At 43.7% G+C, this 22,253-nt stretch overlaps 1 protein-coding gene across 4 annotated transcripts in view; it reads right to left on the bottom strand.

Moving 5' to 3' along the window:
* The window catches only part of PTPRU (protein tyrosine phosphatase receptor type U), a 251,462-nt gene that overhangs the window by 31,013 nt on the left and 198,196 nt on the right, over positions 1 to 22,253 (bottom strand). For all 4 annotated transcript variants that reach the window (XM_073615565.1, XM_073615567.1, XM_073615566.1 and 1 more), the window contains one exon: positions 11,988 to 12,113. In XM_073615565.1, coding sequence (XP_073471666.1) covers positions 11,988 to 12,113 — 126 coding nt within the window. The remainder of the gene's footprint in view (positions 1 to 11,987; positions 12,114 to 22,253) is intronic.

The raw sequence follows: 22,253 nt of genomic DNA, 5'->3' as shown, positions 1-22,253 counted from the left end.
CACTCCCCCCAAAACCACCCAATAGCTATACCCTGCAGATAATGTTTAATGGCAAGAACCCTGCTGGGCCTATCAAGGTCCAGGCTTCGTCCATTATAGTGAGCATACACCCAAATGGGTTTTGAGGGTCTGAAAACCAAAAAGTGGACCAACAGCTCTAGACCTGTACAACACCCTATAGCTAACTTCACATGTTGCACTTCACACCAAGATGAGCGCCTAAACAAACAAAGAATAAAAAAAAACAAAAAAAAAAAAACGTTATTGCATTAAAAAGAAAACAATCTTCGGAGGAGGAGAACAGGTCCAATTCTGGAGTCTCACAAAGTGGGTTCGGCTATATGGGTAGAAGTGGCTCTAAGTTTTTTCCAGGGTACAATAACCTGAAAGTAGCAGCATATAATCCATGGTCTATGAATACCAGTTCAGTGTCCTGTACTGTACGATTAGGATAATAAGATTTTTGTACTTGCCATACATTTTTAACAAAGTCCATTGACAGGAATTTAGTAATTCCTAAACATTTAGGTTATACACTGCTGCCTACAGGAGTTTTGCACATGGGCAAATGTAAAAAAAAAAAAAAAAAAACAATAAAAAAACAGCCCTAGTATAACCCTACCCTTAACTATACTGCCACAGTTTTGTGAGGAAAAAAAATTATAGGGCCAATAACCACAGAGGATGGACCTTTGTCCTTTAATGGACTTCAAGAAAAAAAATTATAGCACTAAACACAAAAATCTTATTTAAAGTTCATTGGAGAACACAGGAATTCTTAGACATTTGAGGCATCCAAAAGCAGCCCAACTGAGGAGTGGGCAACAACCACCGATAAATCTAAGATGGAATCATCTGCAACAACCAGAAGGGCCAACATCTGAATTTGAAGCAGAAGAAGTAAAGTGGTAGGTTATAATAGACTGATCTGATGCTCAGTCCAGGACCAGAATCACAAAAAAAGGTAATATACTACCTCTAAAGCCTAATACACATGGGCCCAACGTCAGGTGGCATCGGCCTGTTCAATAGAAACCGGCCGACATTCGACCCGTGTGTTTCTGTCGAAGGGACATGACTAAAAAAGAAAAAAAGGTCTACCGACCAGCTCCCAGGCAAAGCTAGTTGTGTGTGCAATGCTTAAGTCTGCAACAACAGAAGCTGCGAGTCAAGCAACCACCAACAACTCTAACATATAGCACATACCAACAACAAGAATGGTCAGCAAAAGGGAAATGCTGAGATGTTTAACGGCCTCAAAACTAATCCCAACAGGAATCTTGACAATGGGTCCACAATGTAAGTCCCTGGCCTTAAACTTCTGAAAGCTTTACTGTTCTTAATATCAGTAAGTCGTGTTACTGCTCAGAGTGAGGAGGATCTACTGCAGGGATATGCAATTAGCGGACCTCCAGCTGTTGCAAAACTACAAGTCCCATCATGCCTCTGCCTCTAGTTGTCATGCTTGTGGCTGTCAGTCTTGCTATGCATCATGGGACTTGTAGTTCTGCAACAGCTTTTATACTCACTTTGGTGTAATTACATCATGTTTTATTAAGGAGCTCTACACTTCCTGTTTCTATTTTGCAGCCAGCAAATTGTGTTAGCAGCTATTTTGTATTTTTTATTATGTCCAAGCGTGAGTTTTTCTATTTTTTTAGCAAAAATATAGCAAAACGGTTTCTCAGCAGAGCTGAGGAAAAGGTGTCCAACCTCCAAGGACACTAACGACAAACTGAGGCATGACAATTATGGGCAGGGTTATACAGTGATTGTCCTTTAATGTTTTATTTCTTTTTGCCAAACTTCTTGCAGGAAGCAGCATATATGTCTAGAAATTACTTCTCGCAGCATATAACCCAAGTGTCTAAAAATTACTACTTGTGTTCAAGAAAGAAATGTTGTATGTATATAAAAATGAATTATCATTTGATATGTTATGTTATAGGATTCCACTTGCATTCAATCTCAGCAGTAAGCATGGCATTGAGTACCAGGAAGGAAGCTTGATTGTCACTGATAGCTGAGTGGAAGTTTATCCCGCTGTAAGAGAGTGGATTTGGTTTCGATACAATACTAACAACACAGCAGCATACCCTGTAAGACATTGATACAGCTGTCCATGAACATTTGAATGGTAACATTTCTATCATTGTATTGTGTTGAAGTTTTGGGGTATCAGCATCTTGTGTGTATTCCTTTGGAGAAACTGATGAACACTTCTTTTCCCATGATATGCATAATGTCTCCCAATACCATGGGTCTAACACTTTAGTTGAAAGACTTAGGCTAGCCATACATGCTCGAATTTCGATCAAATTTTCGTTTCAAAATCAGAAATTTCACGCATTTTCTGATCCGATGGTACCACCATTGATTTTCAAAATTCGCCCAACCAAGCCTTAAATTTTGCCTCATGTTGCTACAGAAAATAATTTTACATTTCTCGCACAATTCTCCTATCATTGAGAAAAAAATTGTTCGTTTTTCAAAAAATTTCCAACATGCTCGGTTACCCAAATTTAATTGCAGCACGAAACTCGGCTGTTGCTGCAGCCCACTAATGGTGCGAAATTTGAACGAAAACTCTTAGATAAGATTTTCCAAAGAAAATTCTTTCGAAATTTGACCCGTGTATGGCCAGCCTTAGGCCCTGGCCACATGGGGCGGACTCCAGCAGTTTGCCTGCTCAGCGGGAAATCTGTCCTCTGATCCCTACCGAGCGGCGGATGGCTTGTATGTGTCCTTTCCGCTTATGCAGAGTGACACAGACACAGCTCGCTGCCCTCTATGGATGGTCAGATGTAAATGGCTGTTTACACTCGACAGCCATCTGATCCGATCTGCCAGATGGATAAGATCGGATGTCAGCAGGTATCAACGGACACATGTCTTTTGATACCCGCCTCTCCATAGAGCACAATGGATGGTCTGATCGGGTCTGCCTAAAAAAACTTACAGGTCAGCCCATGTGAAAGGGGCCTTAAAGTGGAACCAACCCCACCTATTTAAGCATTTCCCAAAAGTGGCTCAGGTTAAAAATGTTTAAATAAATGTTATTAAATCCTTAATCAAACATGCATGAATGTATTTTCTGCCTACTAGTGTGTGGGCAGTTTATGCTACATTGAAGGCATGCCTCGGGTAATAATTGTCACATCAACTCTCAACTGATCTTTCAATCCCTCAAATGGCTGGTCTCAGAGATGGTCATGGGTTTAGCATCATGGCAACAGCAGAAACACATGCTAAGTGTATACCTTCCTCAACAGATAGGAAGGTCTAGTTCTGCTTTAGATGTGATTACCCTACAATGAAATGTATTGGCTATTGTTCTGAATTTAACACAGGACTATAACGTTTCCCCTGGGATTATGACGTGGGGTAATTTTTTTTTTGTTTGAGAATCTTTAGCTGTACTTTGCACAGCGACAGAGTTAATTTTGTTCCTGTGCATATTCATGTCCATATGCATTTGTACATGCTTTGGGTTTTGGTATACAGGGAGTGACTCAATTGAACACCTGGAGAGCATGCAAAGCCCTGGTTGGATTTGAACCTAAAGCCAGATCTTCAATGCAAGAAGGTTGTCCACTTACCCACCATGCTTGTAAATATACATACTGTCGCACATACAAATATTGCACAAACCAAATGGGGGTAAATGTTCACAGGGAGTGGCATAGTGCTAAATAGCCAAATAGGGAACAAATGTTTTTTTCGCAAATGAAGGAAAAGATTGCATATAAGTCGCAGATGTTAGGCTCTGTGTATAAAGGTGTAGTGAATATTCATACAGATGACTGCAGGGAGGTATATACCAGTACATTGGATATATACGTGCATCTAAATATATATTATATATATACACACACATACATATAGATAGATAGATAGATAGATAGATAGATAGATAGATAGATAGATAGATAGATAGATAGATAGATAGATAGATAGATAGATAGATAGATAGATTTTCAAACACTGCATCATTAGTGTCTATTAACCACTTGCCGACCGCCTCACGCCGATATACGTCGGCAGAATGGCACGGGCAGGCAGAGTCACGTACCCATACGTGATCTGCCTCCCGCGGGTGGGGGGTCCGATCGGACCCCCCCCGGTGCCCGAGGCGGTCGGCTTGTGACTGGGAGCAATGAGAGGTGAGGGGGAGACCATCCGTTCGTGGCCCCCCCCTCGTGATCGCTCCCAGCCAATGAGAATCTTCCTTTGCTGCTGTATGCTAAACAGCAGCAAAGGAAATGATGTCATCTCTCCTCGGCTCGGTATTTTCCATTCCGGCACCGAGGAGAGAAGACATCACTGTGAATGTAAAACACAAACACACATAGTAGAACATGCCAGGCACACATTACACCCCTGATCCCCCCCCCGATGGCCCCCCGATCACACCCCCCCCCCCCCCCCCGTCACACTGACACCAAGCATTTTTTTTATTTTTTTTCCTGATTACTGTATGGTGTCAGTTTGTGACAGTTACTGTGTTAGGGCAGTTAGTGTTAGCCCCCTGTAGGTCTAGGATACCCCCTTAACCCCCCCTAATAAAGTTTTAACCCCTTGATCACCCCCCCCCGTCGCCAGTGTCGCTAAGCGATCATTTTTCTGATCGCTGTATTAGTGTCACTGGTGACGCTAGTTAGGGAGGTAAATATTTAGGTTCGCCGTTAGCGTTTTATAGCAACAGGGACCCCAATATACTACCTAATAAATGTTTTAACCCCTTGATTGCCCCCTAGTTAACCCTTTCACCACTGATCACCGTATAACCGTTACGGGTGACGCTGGTTAGTTCGTTTATTTTTTATAGTGTCAGGGCACCCGCCGTTTATTACCGAATAAAGGTTTAGCCCCCTGATCGCCCGGCGGTGATATGCGTCGCCCCAGGCAGCGTCAGATTAGCGCCAGTACCGCTAACACCCATGCACGCAGCATACGCCTCCCTTAGTGGTAAAGTATCTGTACGGATTAATATCTGATCCGATCAGATCTGTACTAGCGTCCCCAGCAGTTTAGGGATCCCAAAAATGCAGTGTTAGCGGGATCAGCCCAGATACCTGGTAGCACCTGCGTTTTGCCCCTCCGCCCGGCCCAGCCCACCCAAGTGCAGTATCGATCGATCACTGTCACTTACAAAACACTAAACGCATAACTGCAGCATTCGCAGAGTCAGGCCTGATCCCTGCGATCGCTAACAGTTTTTTTGGTAGCGTTTTGATGAACTGGCAAACACTAGCCCCAAGCAGCGTCAGGTTAGCGCCAGTACCGCTAACACCCACGCAGGCAGCGTACACCTCCCTTAGTGGTATAGTATCTGAACAGATCGATATCTGATCCGATCAGATCTATACTAGCGTCCCCAGCAGTTTAGGGTTCCCAAAAACGTAGTGTTAGCGGGATCAGCCCAGAGACCTGCTAGCACCTGCATTTTGCCCCTCCGCCTGGCCCAGCCCAGCCCACCCAAGTGCAGTATCGATCGATCACTGTCACTTACAAAACACTAAACGCATAACTGCAGCGTTCGCAGAGTCAGGCCTGATCCCTGCGATCGCTAACAGTTTTTTTGGTAGCGTTTTGGTGAACTGGCAAGCACCAGCGGCCTAGTACACCCCGGTCGTAGTCAAACCAGCACTGCAGGAACACTTGGTGACGTGGCGAGTCCCATAAGTGCAGTTCAAGCTGGTGAGGTGGCAAGCACAAGTAGTGTCCCGCTGCCACCAAGAAGAAGACAAACACAGGCCCGTCGTGCCCATAGTGCCCTTCCTGCTGCATTCGGCAATCCTAATTGGGAACCCACCACTTCTGCAGCGCCCGTAATTCCCCCATTCACATCCCCAACCAAATGCAGTCGGCTGCATGAGAGGCATTTTCTTTATGTCCTCCCGAGTACCCCTACCCAACGAACCCCCCCAAAAAAGATATTGTGTCTGCAGCAAGCGCGGATATAGGCGTGACACCCGCTATTATTGTCCCTCCTGTCCTGACAATCCTGGTCTTTGCATTGGTGAATTTTTGAACGCTACCATTCACTAGTTGAGTATTAGCGTAGGGTACAGCATTGCACAGACTAGGCAAACTTTCACAGGGTCTCCCAAGATGCCATCGCATTTTGAGAGACCCGAACCTGGAACCGGTTACAGTTATAAAAGTTAGTTACAAAAAAAAGTGTTAAAAAAAAAAAAAAAACCACAAACAAAAATATAGAATAAAAAAAAATAGTTGTCGTTTTATTGTTCTCTCTCTCTCTATTCTCTCTCTATTGTTCTGCTCTTTTTTACTGTATTCTATTCTGCAATGTTTTATTGTTATTATGTTTTATCATGTTTGCTTTTCAGGTATGCAATTTTTTATACTTTACCGTTTACTGTGCTTTATTGTTAACCATTTTTTTGTCTTCAGGTACGCCATTCACGACTTTAAATGGTTATACCAGAATGATGCCTGCAGGTTTAGGTATCATCTTGGTATCATTCTTTTCAGCCAGCGGTCGGCTTTCATGTAAAAGCAATCCTGTCAGCTAATTAGCCTCTAGACTGCTTTTACAAGCAGTGGGAGGGAATGCCCCCCCTCCCCTACCGTCTTCCGTGTTTTTCTCTGGCTCCCCTGTCTCAACAGGGAACCTGAGAATGTAGCTGGTGATTCAGCCAGCTGACCATAGAGTGATCAGAGACCAGAGTGGCTCCAAACATCTCTATGGCCTAAGAAACCGGAAGCTACGAGCATTTTATGACTTAGATTTCGCCATTGGGAAATTGGGGAAGCATTTTATCACACCGATCTTGGTGTGGTCCGATTCTTTGAGGGCAGAGGAGAAATCTAGGGTCTAATAGACCCCAATTTTTTCAAAAAGAGTACCTGTCATTACCTATTGCTATCATAGGGGATATTTACATTCCATGAGATAACAATAAAAATGATTTAAAAAAAAAAAATGAAAGGAACAGTTTAAAAATAAGATAAAAAAGCAAAAAAATAATAAAGAAAAAAAAAAAAGCACTCCTGTCCCCCCCCTGTTCTCGCGCTAAGGCGAACGCAAGCGTCCGTCTGGCGTCAAATGTAAACAGCAATTGCACCATGCATGTGAGGTATCACCGCGAAGGTCAGATCGAGGGCAGTCATTTTAGCAGTAGACCTCCTCTGTAAATCTAAAGTGGTAACCTGTAAAGGCTTTTAAAAATGTATTTATTTTGTTGCCGCTGCACGTTTGTGCGCAATTTTAAAGCATGTCATGTTTGGTATCCATGTACTCGGCCTAAGATCATCGTTTTTATTTCATCAAACATTTGGGCAATATAGTGTGTTTTAGTGCATTAAAATTTAAAAAAGTGTGTTTTTTCCCCAAAAAATGCGTTTGAAAAATCGCTGCGCAAATACTGTGTGAAAAAAAAAAATGCAACACCCACCATTTTAATCTGTAGGGCATTTGCTTTAAAAAATATATAATGTTTGGGGGTTCAAAGTAATTTTCTTGCAAAAAAAAATAATTTTTTCATGTAAACAAAAAGTGTCAGAAAGGGCTTTGTCTTCAAGTGGTTAGAATAGTGGGTGATGTGCTTCTAAATGTTGTGCATAAAATGCCAGGACAGTCCAAACCCCCCCCCCCTCCCCCCAAATGACCCCATTTTGGAAAGTAGACACCCCAAGCTATTTGCTGAGAGGCATGAATATTTTATATTGTGACACAAGTTGCGGGAAAGAGACAAATTTTTTTTTTTTTTTTGCACAAAGTTGTCACTAAATGATATATTGCTCAAACATGCCATGGGAATATGTGAAATTACACCCCAAAATACATTTTGTTGCTTCTCCTGAGTATGGGGATACCACATATGTGAGACTTTTTTGGAGCCTAGCCTCGTACGGGACCCCGAAAACCAAGCACCGCCTTCAGGCTTTCTAAGGGCGTAAATTTTTGATTTCACTCTTCACTGCCTATCACAGTTTCGGAGGCCACGGAATGCCCAGGTGGCACAAACCCCCCCAAATGACCCCATTTTGGAAAGTAGACACCCCAAGCTATTTGCTGAGAGGTATAGTGAGTATTTTGCAGACCTCACTTGAAAAAAGAAATAACATTTTTTTTTTCTTGTCTTTCTTCATTTTCAAAAACAAATGAGAGCTGCAAAATTCTCAGCAAATAGCTTGGGGTGTCTACTTTCCAAAATGGGGTCATTTGGGGGGGGGGTTGTGCCACCTGGGCATTCCATGGCCTCCAAAACTGTGATAGGCAGTGAAGAGTGAAATCAAAAATTTACACCCTTAGAAATCCTGAAGGCGGTGATTGGTTTTCGGGGCCCCGTACGCGGCTAGGCTCCATAAAAGTACCACACATGTGGTATCCCCATACTCAGGAGAAGCAGCTAAATGTATTTTGGGGTGCAATTCCACATATGCCCATGGCCTGTGTGAGCAATATATCATTTAGTGACAACTTTGTGCAAAAAAAAAAAAATTGTCACTTTCCCGCATTTTGTGTCAAAATATAAAATATTCCATGGACTCAACATGCCTCAAAGCAAATAGCTTGGGGTGTCTACTTTCCGAAATGGGGTCATTTGGGGGGGTTTTATGCCATCTGGGCATTTTATGGCCTTCAAAACTGTGATAGGCAGTGAGGAGTAAAATCAGAAATTTACGCCCTTAGAAATCCTAAAGGCAGTGATTGGTTTTCGGGGCCCCGTACACGGCTAGGCTCCCAAAAAGTCCCACACATGTGGTATCCCCGTACTCAGGAGAAGCAGCTGAATATATTTTTGGGTGCAATTCCACATGTGCCCATGGCCTGTGTGAGCAATATATCATTTAGTGACAACTTTTTTTTTTTTTGTCATTATTCAATCACTTGGGACAAAAAAAATTAATATTCAATGGGCTCAACATGCCTCTCAGCAATTTCCTTGGGGTGTCTACTTTCCAAAATGGGGTCATTTGTGGGGGTTTTGTACTGCCCTGCCATTTTAGCACCTCAAGAAATGACATAGGCAGTCATAAATTAAAGGCTATGTAAATTCCAGAAAATGTACCCTAGTTTGTAGGCGCTATAACTTTTGCGCAAACCAATAAATATACACTTATTGACATTTTTTTTACCAAAGACATGTGGCCGAATACATTTTGGCCTAAATGTATGACTAAAATTGAGTTTATTGGATTTTTTTTATAACAAAAAGTAGAAAATATCATTTTTTTTCAAAATTTTCGGTCTTTTTCCGTTTATAGCGCAAACAATAAAAAAACGGCAGAGGTGATCAAATACCATCAAAAGAAAGCTCTATTTGTGGAAAGAAAAGGACGCAAATTTCGTTTGGGTACAGCATTGCATGACCACGCAATTAGCAGTTAAAGCGACGCAGTGCCAAATTGTAAAAAGTGCTCTGGTCAGGAAGGGGGTAAATCCTTCCGGGGCTGAAGTGGTTAACTGGTTAGTTCACCTTTACCAAAAACTACCTTTGCAGGTAAGGGGTGTCTGTAAAAACAACCTGTGCAGCCTGACTGGAATATTCCCAGGGCATTGCTAAGGAGGCCTAGTCATGCTTACCTCCCCATTAGGCATGTACTGGCCATCGGGACTAGCGGGAGTTTCCCCGTGTGCCGATGGCTCAGTGGACCAGTCAGGCGCAGTCTTGGAGCCACTCCTCACTGACAGTGAGTGATCATGATTTCACTCCTGTCACCAAGGAGCAGCTGCCGACACCTACTGAAGTGTGGATTAGGCTTTCTGCTCCCTCCAGCCTACAGGGGGAGATAGACAGCCGGCAGACTTTTCTTCCTCTCTCCCCTTATCACATGACTGGAGAGAGGACCGAGAAACTGCCTTCATTCTGGAGAGCTGTGAGTGAGTACACATGGGAGGGGGAGGAGAGGGGGGACACTCTGATGCAAGGGGGGGACACTCTGATGCAAGGGGGGGACACTCTGATGCAAGGGGGGGACACTCTGATGCAAGGGGGGGACACTCTGATGCAAGGGGGGACACTCTGATGCAAGGGGGGGACACTCTGATGCAAGGGGGGACACTCTGATGCAAGGGGGGGGGAAACTCTGATGCAAGAGGGGGGACACTCTGATGCAAGGGGAGGGACACTCTGATGCAAGGGGAGGGACACTCTGATGCAAGGGGGGGGACACTCTGATGCAAGGGGGGGGACACTCTGATGCAAGGGGGGGGACACTCTGATGCAAGGGGGGGACACTCTGATGCAAGGGGGGGGACACTCTGATGCAAGGGGGGGGACACTCTGATGCAAGGGGGGGGACACTCTGATGCAAGGGGGGGGACACTCTGATGCAAGGGGGGGGGACACTCTGATGCAAGGGGGGGACTCTCTGATGCAAGGGGGGGACTCTCTGATGCAAGGGGGGGACTCTCTGATGCAAGGGGGGGACTCTCTGATGCAAGGGGGGACTCTCTGATGCAAGGGGGGGGACACTCTGATGCAAGGGGGGGACACTCAAAATTAAAGTGGGCCGGTCTGGATGAAGTCCAGGGCCAAATTTTTGTCCCAGTCCAGCCCTGCTCCCCATTCACAGGCGTGAGCTCTCTGATTCAAACCCCTTTGCATGCTTTTTCTCTCCTCTGATGCAGTAGCTCTGAGTTCAGCATTTGAGAGCTCACTCCTGTGATGGTGGAGGTGAGTAGCAATGACCAGGTCTCTCTTATTCAACTTTAGTCAGAGCTGTTTTTATCTACAGGTGTTCCTTATCTGTATAGGCATTTTTTTTTTTGGTAAATGTGGACTAACCCTTTAAGTTCTTACAACAGCTGCTTTTCTAAGCAAATTTATCAAAAAATAATCAGACATATTCTACACAAAATCAATGTACAAATCGAACCTACATGTCAAACAGTCAAGAAGACAGATAAATACAGAGAAAATACAGAGAAACCTGAAGCATCAGCTACACTGACCGCATGCAAATTTCAGATAAGCACTGTACAACATAAACACTTGCAAAGATTGTCTATCAAAGAAATCCAATTGAATGTATTCTAAGGCAGTGACTCATAAATAGAATATACTTTACATTTCTATCAAGGGTTCAAAAGATGATGGTTTTAGTACTGCAATATTTAAATGTATTTTTCTCTTTGAATTGCCACTCCAAAATTAACATTTTGTTATCTACAGACTGTCTAAAGGACTCTATTAAACATATTTTGATAATTCCACTAACTTCAAGCATTATATAAAATTAAACTCTACTTTAAATATGTGAAAGGGGTTTAATTCATGATGATTTACATGAACCGCTGACCTAAAAGAAAGATCTGTTGCTAACTGGGTTCTTTTGGACAATGTTGTTTTCTGTAGATAATGGCAGGGGTTGATTTACTAAAACTGAAAAGTACAAAATCTGGCGCAGATGTGCATGCTAGACAATCAGCTTCTAACTTCAGCTTGTTCAATTAAGCTTTGACAAAAAAATCTGGAAGCTGGTTATTTTCTATGCAGAGCTGCACCAGTTTTAGTAAAATCTGCAGTCTACTCAGAACTTTGCCTCTACACGCCATCAACCTTCAGAAGCAAAAATGTTGTTTTGACATTTTCAATGTTATTTTGACATGTCCTCTCTAAAGTGTGCATATATATTCACTTTACACCAAAGATCATAGCCTGTTAGGGAGTGCAATATTGTCTCACTTTAGGCAGCTGCAATGGCCATCGGGATGGGAAGTAGGTTAGAAAGGCATGTATATGGCATGCATATTTAACCAGCTAGCTTACTCCTGCTGTTGGGGCCACCCAACAACCTGACATCTGTGGGAATGGACTTCAAGTGTACCTACCTGTCCTGATTCTACCCACCTAATTTTACAATTTTAAGATACAGTGTAAAAAGGTATAGCAGAAATAATAAATAGCCTTTACTTTTAGGTAAACTTTTTTTACTAGATAGAACACACTAAAACTGACCAGTTGGAATCTATATGTTTAAATTTCACAAACGAAGTTATACTGGTAACTCACCCTTGTTATGTTTTGCACTCGGAACAGACGGGTTATGACATCTTCATCCACAGAACCAGACACAAACTGAACTTCCATTGGTCCATATCTGGAGATTCCACTGTCTGGCCAGTACTGCAAGCATGGCTGGTGGTGATCACAGAGGAGAGTTAAGAGAGCATTGAAATTATACCTTGGGATGTATAAATATAGGCAGGGGAAACACATATTGAATACATGAAATATTCACTAATGCAAAGTACTGGTAAGTATTATTATTAATAATATAAAGTATGTATACAGCGCTTTACAATATAAAGGGGGACAGTACAATTACAATACCGTTCCATACAGAAGGAATAGGAGAGCCCTGCTCATGGAGCTTACAATCCAAAGGGAAGGGGAGGTGGTACAAAAGGTAATCGCTGAAGTAGATGATCTGATGGAGGTGACTCAAGTACAGTTTTTAGGTAGAGTTTGAGAAAGTGGTGTGACATCCATACTGATATATCTCTCAGTAAATTAGTGATTTGTGAGAAGATCAAGGAGGTGTGCTGTGAAGTAGAGAGATAGATCTAGGTGTCATCAGTTTAGAGGTGGTATTGGAATCCGTGGGAGGTTATCAACTGGCCCAGGGAACATTTGTAGAGAGAAACAGAGGAGCCTGAGGACAGAGCCTTAGGGTACCCCAACAGAAAGAGAAAAAGGCTTGGAGGAGATGGTGTCGAAGGTAACACTGAAAGTGCGCTGAGATAGGTAAGAGGAGAAGTGTACAAGTATGGAGTAATGGTCATTGGTTTTAGCAGCTAGTAGGTCATTAGTGAGTTTTAGTAGGACAGTTTCAGTGGAGTGTTGGGGGCAGAAGCTAGACAGGGGTGTCAAACTCAAATTCATTAGGGGCCACATCAGCAGTCTGGTTGTCCTCAAAGGGCTGGTTGTATCTGTAAGACTATGTATCTACTCTTTATCATATTAAATAATTGCCTCTGTGTTAAACTATCACTAAAAACAGTAATATTTGAAGTAATGACTATTATTATTATATTATACATTTTTTTTTTTTTTTTATTAACAATAAAAGATTTTATTGAGCAAATAAAAGCAACAGTTAAGGCAAGTACAATGTTAACAAGAAATGTCAACTTCAGCAACATTGTATACAATTTCAATTCAATCAATGAGGGAATCGTAGCCAATAAACAGTAAAGATATTCACAAAGTCATATCACATACAGGAAGTCCCCGAGTTACGAACACCTGAGTTACGAACGACTCCTACTTACAAACGGCCTCAAATGCTGGCCACTTGTGCTCCACGCTGGTCCTGGATACCTTTCGAGCACCTCTGGACACATCCCACGCTGCCGTACTACGCCCCAGATAACATAACAAGCGCCCGGAACATCCCACATCCATGCACAGGTGGCAGTTACACTTACGAACACTTACAAATGCAGTGTTCAGACCGGAAGTTACACTTACAAATGCAGTGTTGTGACCTACAGTCCTTATTGTGTTTGTAACTCGGGGACTGCCTGTATATGTAAAAGAAAAGAAAAAGGAAAAGAAAAAAAAAGAGAAAAATTGCAATTTTTGAAATGTACTATGGTCCACTGCCCCCCAATGTACAAGCAGGGGGCAGAGTCACCCATATAGGATAGGGAAAAGAAAAATTAACACGGGGAGTGGGTTGGGGGGATGTGGGTCATACATTTCCCAAGAAGGGGTCATGGGTACAAACTTTTTACCATAGGAATTCATGGACAATAAAAGGTCAAACTGGCAAGATTTTATTTGAACTATTTGTCGCTCTGGGGGTCATTCACCCTGTTGTCAGGCTATCATAAGCATCCGAGTATTTGAACTGGAACCAGGCCAACCATGTTTTGTGGAACTTGTTGGCAGATTCCTTAGCTAAAGCAAGTGTTTCTTCCAACTCAGAGATATGATTCACGGTGCAAGCCCACTCTCTGGTTGAGGGAATATTCGACAGTTTCCAGTATTTGGTGATCAAGGATTTTGAAGCGTTCAGGAATTGTTTAGTCAGGGAACGCTTATATCTCCCCAGGAGGAAATGAGAGAAATAGAAATAGAGATGTGCAATAGACAACATGCTGGGGTAAGCTTAACTTTAGTCTCTGTGATGTGAAGGATCAATTCACAGATTTTACTCCAGTAGGCGGCTATCTTGGGACAATTCCACCAGCTATGCAACATGTCTCCTCTAGCCTCACCGCATCTCCAGCACATATTCTGAAGCTGTTGGGTACCATTTTTACCTTTACTGGTGTTGCATATCATTGCGATAGTAGTTTGTATACATTTTCTTGGAGTCTCTTGCCGATTTAGCATTTGTGTGCTAAAATATATGCATTCTCCCACTGTGTGTCAGATAAATGCGTTTGGATTGTGGCTTCCCATTGGTCTTTAAACCTGGCCGAGTCTGCAGTATCGGACCGTTGGAGACATGCATACGTAAGAGAAGTTGTTTTCTCAATTTGCTCACCAGTCGAGCAGATTGATTTAAACGAAGTAGGTTCCCTGACTATATCCCTTTTTTTTCAGAGGAGAAAAGGTAAATGACAAGTTTGCCTATAGTTCCAGAATGTGAGTACCAGGGGCTGAGAGGTTATCCAGCAATTTATTATGTGGTAAAATCTGGCCTGCACTGACAAAGTGTGATGCTAAAAGAGGTGTTGCGTTTCCTAAGGAAAATGTTTTTGCGCCCATTCCCGGTGGGAAGTCGGGGTTATTGAAGAGTGGTGTCAGCGGCCCTGGGGATGTGGGATGTGGATATGTGGTATAATGGGGCAGTTTTATGAAAGATTTTCAGGGTGGCTCCAATAATGGGATGTTGCGAAAGTTCCGGTGGACATTTGGGCCAGGGGATCCATGGTGAAAATTTCAATGGGGCCTTTGAAAAACTCTCCTCTAGGGACACCCAGTCCTTATTGGTTGCATGACAATGCCAATCAATAATTCTGGCCAGATGTGTGGCATAATAATATAGCCTAAAATTTGGGAAGCCCAATCCTCCTGTGACTTTAGGCTTCATGAGTAAGCGAAGATTGATACGGGGTTTTTTATGCGCCCATGGAAATTTCCAGAGTACAGAGTGCAACTGCTTAAAGAAGCTGGCCAGTATATCAGTTGGCAGTGTGTGAAAAAGATACAACAATCAGGAAAAGTATTTAACTGCTTCAGATCAGCGCTATAGCCGAATGACGGCTACAGCGTGGACCTACTTTTCCAGGAAGGTGTCAATAGACGTCCTCCCGTGCTCGAGCGGCCTGCGTGTCCCCTGCAGGGCGCACGCAGTTTGCTCTGTGATCAGCGCATCTATGAGACTCGCTGATCACAGATCGGAGTAAGGGGTCGATCCCTGACCCCTTACCACGTGATCAGCTGTCAGCCAAAAGATCACCGACGGCTGTCAGAGGGACATTGGTCCCGATCAAGGAGAGCAGTCACCAGATCATCTGTGCTCACCCGTGCCACCTACCAGTGCACAACAGTGCCGACTACCAGTGCATACCAGCGCCACCTACCATTGCCCACAGTGCCACCTATCAATGTCACCAATCAGTGCCTTATCAACAGTGCTGCCCATCAGTGTCACCTACCAGTGCCACCTATTAGTGCCCATCAGTGGTACCTATCAGTAACACCTATCAGTGCCCTTTAGTGCCACCCATCAGTGCCATCTTATCAGTGGTCATCAGTGCCGCCTTATCTATGCCCATCAGTAGCGCCTTATATGTCCCCATCAGTGCTGCCTTATCCATGCCTATCAGTGCCCACCAGTGCAATGTATCAGTGCCCATTAGTGCTGCCACATCAGCGCATATCAATGAAGGAGAAAAATTACCTGTTTGCAAAATGTTATAACAAACTATGAAACATGATTTTCTTTTTTTTTTTTAATTCCATTTTTTTGTTTGTTTAGCAAAAAATAAAAACCCCAGTAGTGATTAAATACCACCAAAAGAAAGCTCTATTTGTGTGAAAAATTTTTTTAAAAATGTCATTTGGGTACAGTGTTGCATTGTCATTCAAAGAGTGACAGCGCTGAAAGCTGAAAATTGGTCGGGGCAGGAGGGGGGGGTTTAAGTGCCCAGTAAGCAAGTGGATAAGCGACCACTTGGAGGTCTTGTTCAATTTGAAGTAGCACTGGTTTGCAATTCTGTGGAAAAATGTTGGCGAGTATGGGAGCGAGCCAGATACCCAGATATTTAAGCGCACTGGCCACCCATTTAAAGGAGTTGTTCTGTTTTGCCTGGGTCGCCATGCGCACGGGGAGGGTAAGATTCAGGGCGTCTGATTTGGTGTAATTTATTTTAAGATTAAAGATGTATCCATAAATAGTGAAAGCATGTAGTAAATTGGGAATGGACGTGTGTAGGTTGTTAAGAATAATAAGTCATCCGTGTAAGCTGCGGTTTTATATATTTTGCTTCCCACCTTGAAACCGGAAATTGAGGGGTTCATGTTGACGGTGCCGATAAATGGTTCTAATGAAATTATAAATATCAGGGGCGACAGTGGGCAGCTTGATTATCACCGGCTCCGACAGGGTGCCATTGATCTTCAATCTCGCTATCGCGTTCTGATATAAGGAAAAAATCCATCTATATGTGAACATGCGGCTAGTAAAAAGTCCCAAGACATCCTGTCGAAGGCCTTCTCTGCGTCTGTGGACAGGAGAAAGCCTTCAAATCCAGCTCGGTGGCAATGATGGATCAAGTTAAGGGCCTTTGTTACATTATCCCTAGTTCTCTCCCTGGCATGACCCAAACTTGCTCTGGACCAATCAGCTGAGGGAGAAAAGTGTGTAAACAATTGGCGACAATCCTAGCGAATAGTTTCAGATCAAGATTAAGCAGGGATATAGGCCTGTAGCTGGAGCAATCGGTAGGGTATTTACCAGGTTTGGGAAGAACTGTAACATGTGCCATCAGGAACAAGTTTGGGACTTGACGTGGTTCCATTAGAAAATTTAACGCGCATAAAAGTGGTAGCTCTAGGATATTAGTGAATGTCTTATAATAATGTGCCGTAAAGCCATCTGGGCCAGGGCTTTTTCCAGGATTTAGGCTTTTGATCACAGATGTTAATTCTACCGAGAATATTGGGCTCTCTAAGGACTCTGCTACAGTGGTCTTCATTGTTAAAAAGTGTGGGCATGCCACTATAGGTCAATTAATCTCAAATTATCTGCTTCCTCTCTCCCTGGATATCAGTGGGTTTATGCATGTGGGGGATGTTATAAAGTTTGGAATAATACCGTTGGAAGCTAGCTGCGATTTTATCCGAGCGGCTGACCAATGAATCCCGCCTCCGATTTGATTCCCAAAATATTGTTTGCCAGAGAGGCTTCCTTCAATGCCCTAGCCAGAAAATTTCAACTTTTGTCCCCATGCTCATAGTAAATTCTCTAAATACCCTGAAAAAAAAGAGAACGTTTGGCCTTTAGATTGGGTAAATTCTGAAGGTCTTGATGAAGCTCCACTGCTGTTTGTGTCCCCACTGAAAGTTTGTGATGTGCCTCTAGCTGAGCTATTTTGGACGTTAACTTTTTGAATTGGTTCTCGGATTCCCGTTTACGGTGGGCCCCTATTCTGATTAGCTCCCCTCTAAGGACACATTTATGTGCCTCCCATATTGTTAGAGGAGAGAGGTCTTCCGTGCAGTCTTCTGCAAAATAGTTGCGTAATGTTTCAGACATTTTTTGGAGTGAGTCTGTCAATATGGATAGATTTAGTCTCCACGTGCAGGGTTTAGTGTGATAGTCAGAGTGATTTAAGGTGAGTTAGATGGTGCATGGTCGGAGAAGGTTTGTATACCAACGTAGGCATCCTGTAAGTCTGGGAGGTCTTTCTGTGAAATAAAGATGTAGTCAATGCAGGAATACTTATTGTGAAGTGCAGAATAGTAAGTGTAATCCCTACCTGTCAGATTAACTATGCACCAAACTATGCACCACAAGTCTATTAGGGTTAAAGAATGAAGTAATATTTTGATTTGTTTTAAAGTGCGATATGCTAGGCTAGATTTCCCTGAGGAAGTGTCTTGGAGTGGATTAAGTGGTATATTGAAATCACCCCCTAAGATAATACACCCTGAAGCAAAACTTTTCAGCTCATCAATGAGGTGCCTGCAGAATGAAACATGTGCGGTATTGGGAAAGTATACATTTGCCAGGGTTAAAAGGTATCAACCCCCATGTACCCTTTAGAATAGGAATTTGCCTTCTGGATCAGCTAGTTGCTGGGTAACCTCAAAGCCCGCAGATTTACTAAGAATGGGCACTCCTTTAGTTTTAGCCACGGAATTAGTGGCGTGATACATTTTGGGAAAATATTTATGATAAAGATTCTTAACTTTTTTAAGACTGAAAATGAATTTCTTGCAGGAAGACGAAAAGAGGTTTCGTCTTATGAAGTTCTCTGAAAAGGGATGTCCATTTCTCATGGCCGAGTACACCATGGTTCCAACGTACGACTATACTGATGCAACCCGGTGGGAGAGGAGACGTGATTTGCCAGATTCATCAGTATGTACACAAAGAATTCATTTTGCAGAAAGCTTGGGAGGTGAGAGAGGTGGTATTTGATGGAGCTACTATTCAGATCATGCTGGATCTTTCAAGAGCCACCTTACAGTGCAGAGCTATGCTGAAACCAGTACTTGAAATTGCTCAATATGCTGGCATTACTTATCGTTGGGGTTTCCCTATAGCGGTGACTTTCAAGAAACAATCCCAATTTTTCACCCTGCGATCACCTGCGGAGCTCCCTGCAGTGTTTGATTTCCTGAAAGCAGACCCAGTAGATGTTCCAGATTGGCTTCAATTGATTCCACGATTCGCCCCTCGTCCAGGTGGGACACATCAACGGAGACCTCGCTCGCCGAGACCACAGAGGAGCCGACGCAGATCACGCATCACCTCACCAGAAGTAGCCAGGGAAACCTAGTGGCGGCCTCCGTGGTGGTGAGATTTTATACACTAACTCACATGTTTTGATACCTTATACCCAATGGATCTCTAGTTATACCACTTTTAGTGGCCTCCCTGTTGGGCCCCCCTGACACTCTGTTATGGGTAACAGCCCCCCCCCTCCTATGGACCACATGAGACAATAACTCACCTTCCTCCTTGTTCCTTCAGGTTCAGCTACACCCTTAATATTGTACATGGGGTGGGTTATGGACAGTGAAAGGGAGCCATCTGTTGGAGCTTTGACAAGCAGAGATCAGGGGCGCCCACTCAAGTTCTTATACCCATGGTGTCTTTCTCTGCCTAGTGCAATGGACACCTGAAGTGAGCCCCTGCTATGGACCCCTGTTGAAGCCCACCCCTACGCACTTATACACCAACCCTCCATGCGGCGGAGGGAGACAATGCAACTTTCGGGGGATCCCTCTGCAAATTGACTGTATATGTGTCAGGACCCACAGGGTTCAAGAATGCCGCTTACACTGGAGTCCTAGAGCTAATGGACGGCAATAGTGAGGAGAAGTACACCTGCCTGATAAGATAGAGACATTTGGGCCATTAGGTCGGGTGAGTTTATAGGCATATATGAAAATGTCACCCAGGCATAATATCGTTTTTGTCATGCCAATGTTGGACTATATGTTGAACTGCGGTATTTTGGGGAGGAGGTTTGGCCGCCATGGGGAGGTGGGATCTCGGAATCTATCAGTCCATCCTAGTCAGAATCTTTAAACCATACTTGCCCTCTATATGGAACAGATACCCCCCACCTATCTATCTGACAGCTTGAGAAGCACAACAGAGAACATTTAATATGTCATATAATTCCCTCAGCAGTCTGCCTTGGGGGCTTTGGGGTCTTCCCCCCCGCAGCGTGCCAAAACAGATGGGAATGGAAATTAGGATTAAGTCCACTCCACAACATATTGTTGAAAGATAGGGATGGTAACAAATACTTACTGCAGTTTAGGTCGGGTGGGTTCGGGGGGAGGACAGGAGTAATACCCATGTTGAGCTAGGGTGGGTCTGTTTGAGGCTTTCAGTTAATTAATTCAGGTTTTAAGTTTTAGCACTGGGGCTAGGGTGGGTTACACAAGGGACATATATATGATGTTAGTTGTTTGCTTGACCACGTATTTGATGTGTTTTGTATATTTGACATGCTACATGCCTAAACTATACCTTGGGGTGGGTGGGCGGGATGGATGAGGGTTGGCTCCCCTGGTCATAGTCTAACCTCATCCCCACTAGGCCGAAACACCTTCCCGGTGATAACTGGAGTGTGTTTCCTTGCAAGAAATTGCACATAATTGTCTATTGACAATACTAGAAGGGACAATCCATAGTATCGATTGTCCACTCTATTCCTTCTTGAGCTCTTCCTGCTCTTCCCTCTCTCTCTCTCTCTTTCCCCCTCCAACTTTTACCTTCCGTCCTTATCCTTCTATACCAAGACCCCCCCCCCCCCCCATATATATATTTTTTTTTTTGACACAAGCGTGATGGACCAAATTACCATTTTTTCGCTGAACGCTAAGGGGTTGAATGTACCTGAGAAACGGCGTATGCTCTTGAATGATCTCAAAAGAACTGGAGCAGACATTGCATTCATTCAGGAAACCCACTTCAAAACGGGTGCACCGACCTGTCTGAAAAACCGGTACTTTCCACTCACTTATCATGCCACCAACCCTTCAGCCAAATCCAAAGGAGTTTCTATACTCCTTGCAGGGAAAATACCCTGGACTTGCCGGGACACTAGAATCGACCCGGAAGGGAGGTATGTGTTTCTTAAGGGGCTAATAGGTGAAGTGTTGGTGACATTAGCTACAGTCTATGCTTCAAATGATAGACAAGATATATTCATACACAAAACACGGACTGATCTGATGAACTTCGCTGAAGGACAGCTGATCCTGGGTGGCGATTTTAATACCCCCCTGAATCCAGCAGTAGACACATCTTCCGGTACTTCTTCCTTGCGTACCAGCTTACATAAACGCATCATTCGGGTTCTCCATGAGGCCAGACTGATAGACGTGTGGAGGCTCCTACACGCAGGGGAGAGGGACTACACATTCTTCTTGCCCCCACACAAAACATACTCGCGCATTGACTTTTCTTGTTACCACATGGCCAACTAGAGGCAGCGAGCGCAGCTACTATAGGTAACATAAGCTGGTCAGACCACGCGTCCATTACTTCGCGCTACTCCCTCTAGCGGACTGCGATGACTAAAGCGAGATTCTGGCGACTGAACGAAAGTTTACTACAGAATCCCACAGTACTGTCTGACGTCACAAAAGAACTTAACCAATACTTCCTGACCAACGATGTCGACTATTGCGACCCGGGGATACTTTTGGAAGCCCAAAAGTCTGTGATTAGAGGGGTCCTGATTAGGCACGGAGCGCATATTAAAAGAGAATGGGAGAAACAACTATTGTTGCTCTTACAGAAAACCTCATGACTTGGAAAAAGCACATAAGAGAAACCCGACACCAACGCTAGAAACAGAACTATTAACTCTATGCAGGCAGACAGTAGATCTGTTACAATATCAGGCAAAAGCAGCACTACAAGCATGTAGGAAACTCACATATGAGTCGGGGAATAAATGTGGGAAACTTCTTGCTAAAGCAGTTAGACAACAGAGGCTTTGTGCATATATCCCCCAAATCATCTCCTCTTCAGGACAGAGGAAGGTCTTACCCACTCAAATTGCCAATGAATTCAGAACCTTCTACTCCTCCTTGTACAACCTCCCGAAACCGCATACCAGTGACACTGCAGTAGGGGATCTTACTCTATCTAATCTTCCCAAACTCTCAGAAGAAAATGCAGCTGCCCTAGAAGCGCCCATCACATTGACAGAACAACAGTGCGCTATTAAAAGAATGAAACCGGGTAAAGCGCCTGGGTCAGATGGACTTACCCTCCAATACTATCAGACCCTTCTACCGGTATTAGGCTCATACATGCTAAAACTTTTTAATAAGCTCACAGAATGGGGTCATCTACAGAGGGACACCTTAAGTGCTCACATTTCCCTAATACCCAAGGAGGGAAAGGATCCATCTGCCTGTGACAGCTACAGGCCTATTTCCCTTTTAAATATAGATCTTAAACTCCTCACTAAAATATTAGCCAATAGATTATCCCAACACATGATGGACTTGATACACCTTGATTAGGTGGGTTTTGTCCCCTCACGGGAGGCTAGGGACAATACCACCAAAGTACTCAACCTGATACATAGAGCCTCTGTGACTAAGACACCATGCAGCATT

Source organism: Aquarana catesbeiana, linkage group LG02 (assembly GCF_042186555.1).
Source record: "Aquarana catesbeiana isolate 2022-GZ linkage group LG02, ASM4218655v1, whole genome shotgun sequence".
Classification (NCBI taxonomy): domain Eukaryota; kingdom Metazoa; phylum Chordata; class Amphibia; order Anura; family Ranidae; genus Aquarana; species Aquarana catesbeiana.
The sequence above is the reverse complement of the archived record's forward strand: the minus strand, read 5'-3'. Positions and strand labels throughout refer to the sequence as shown.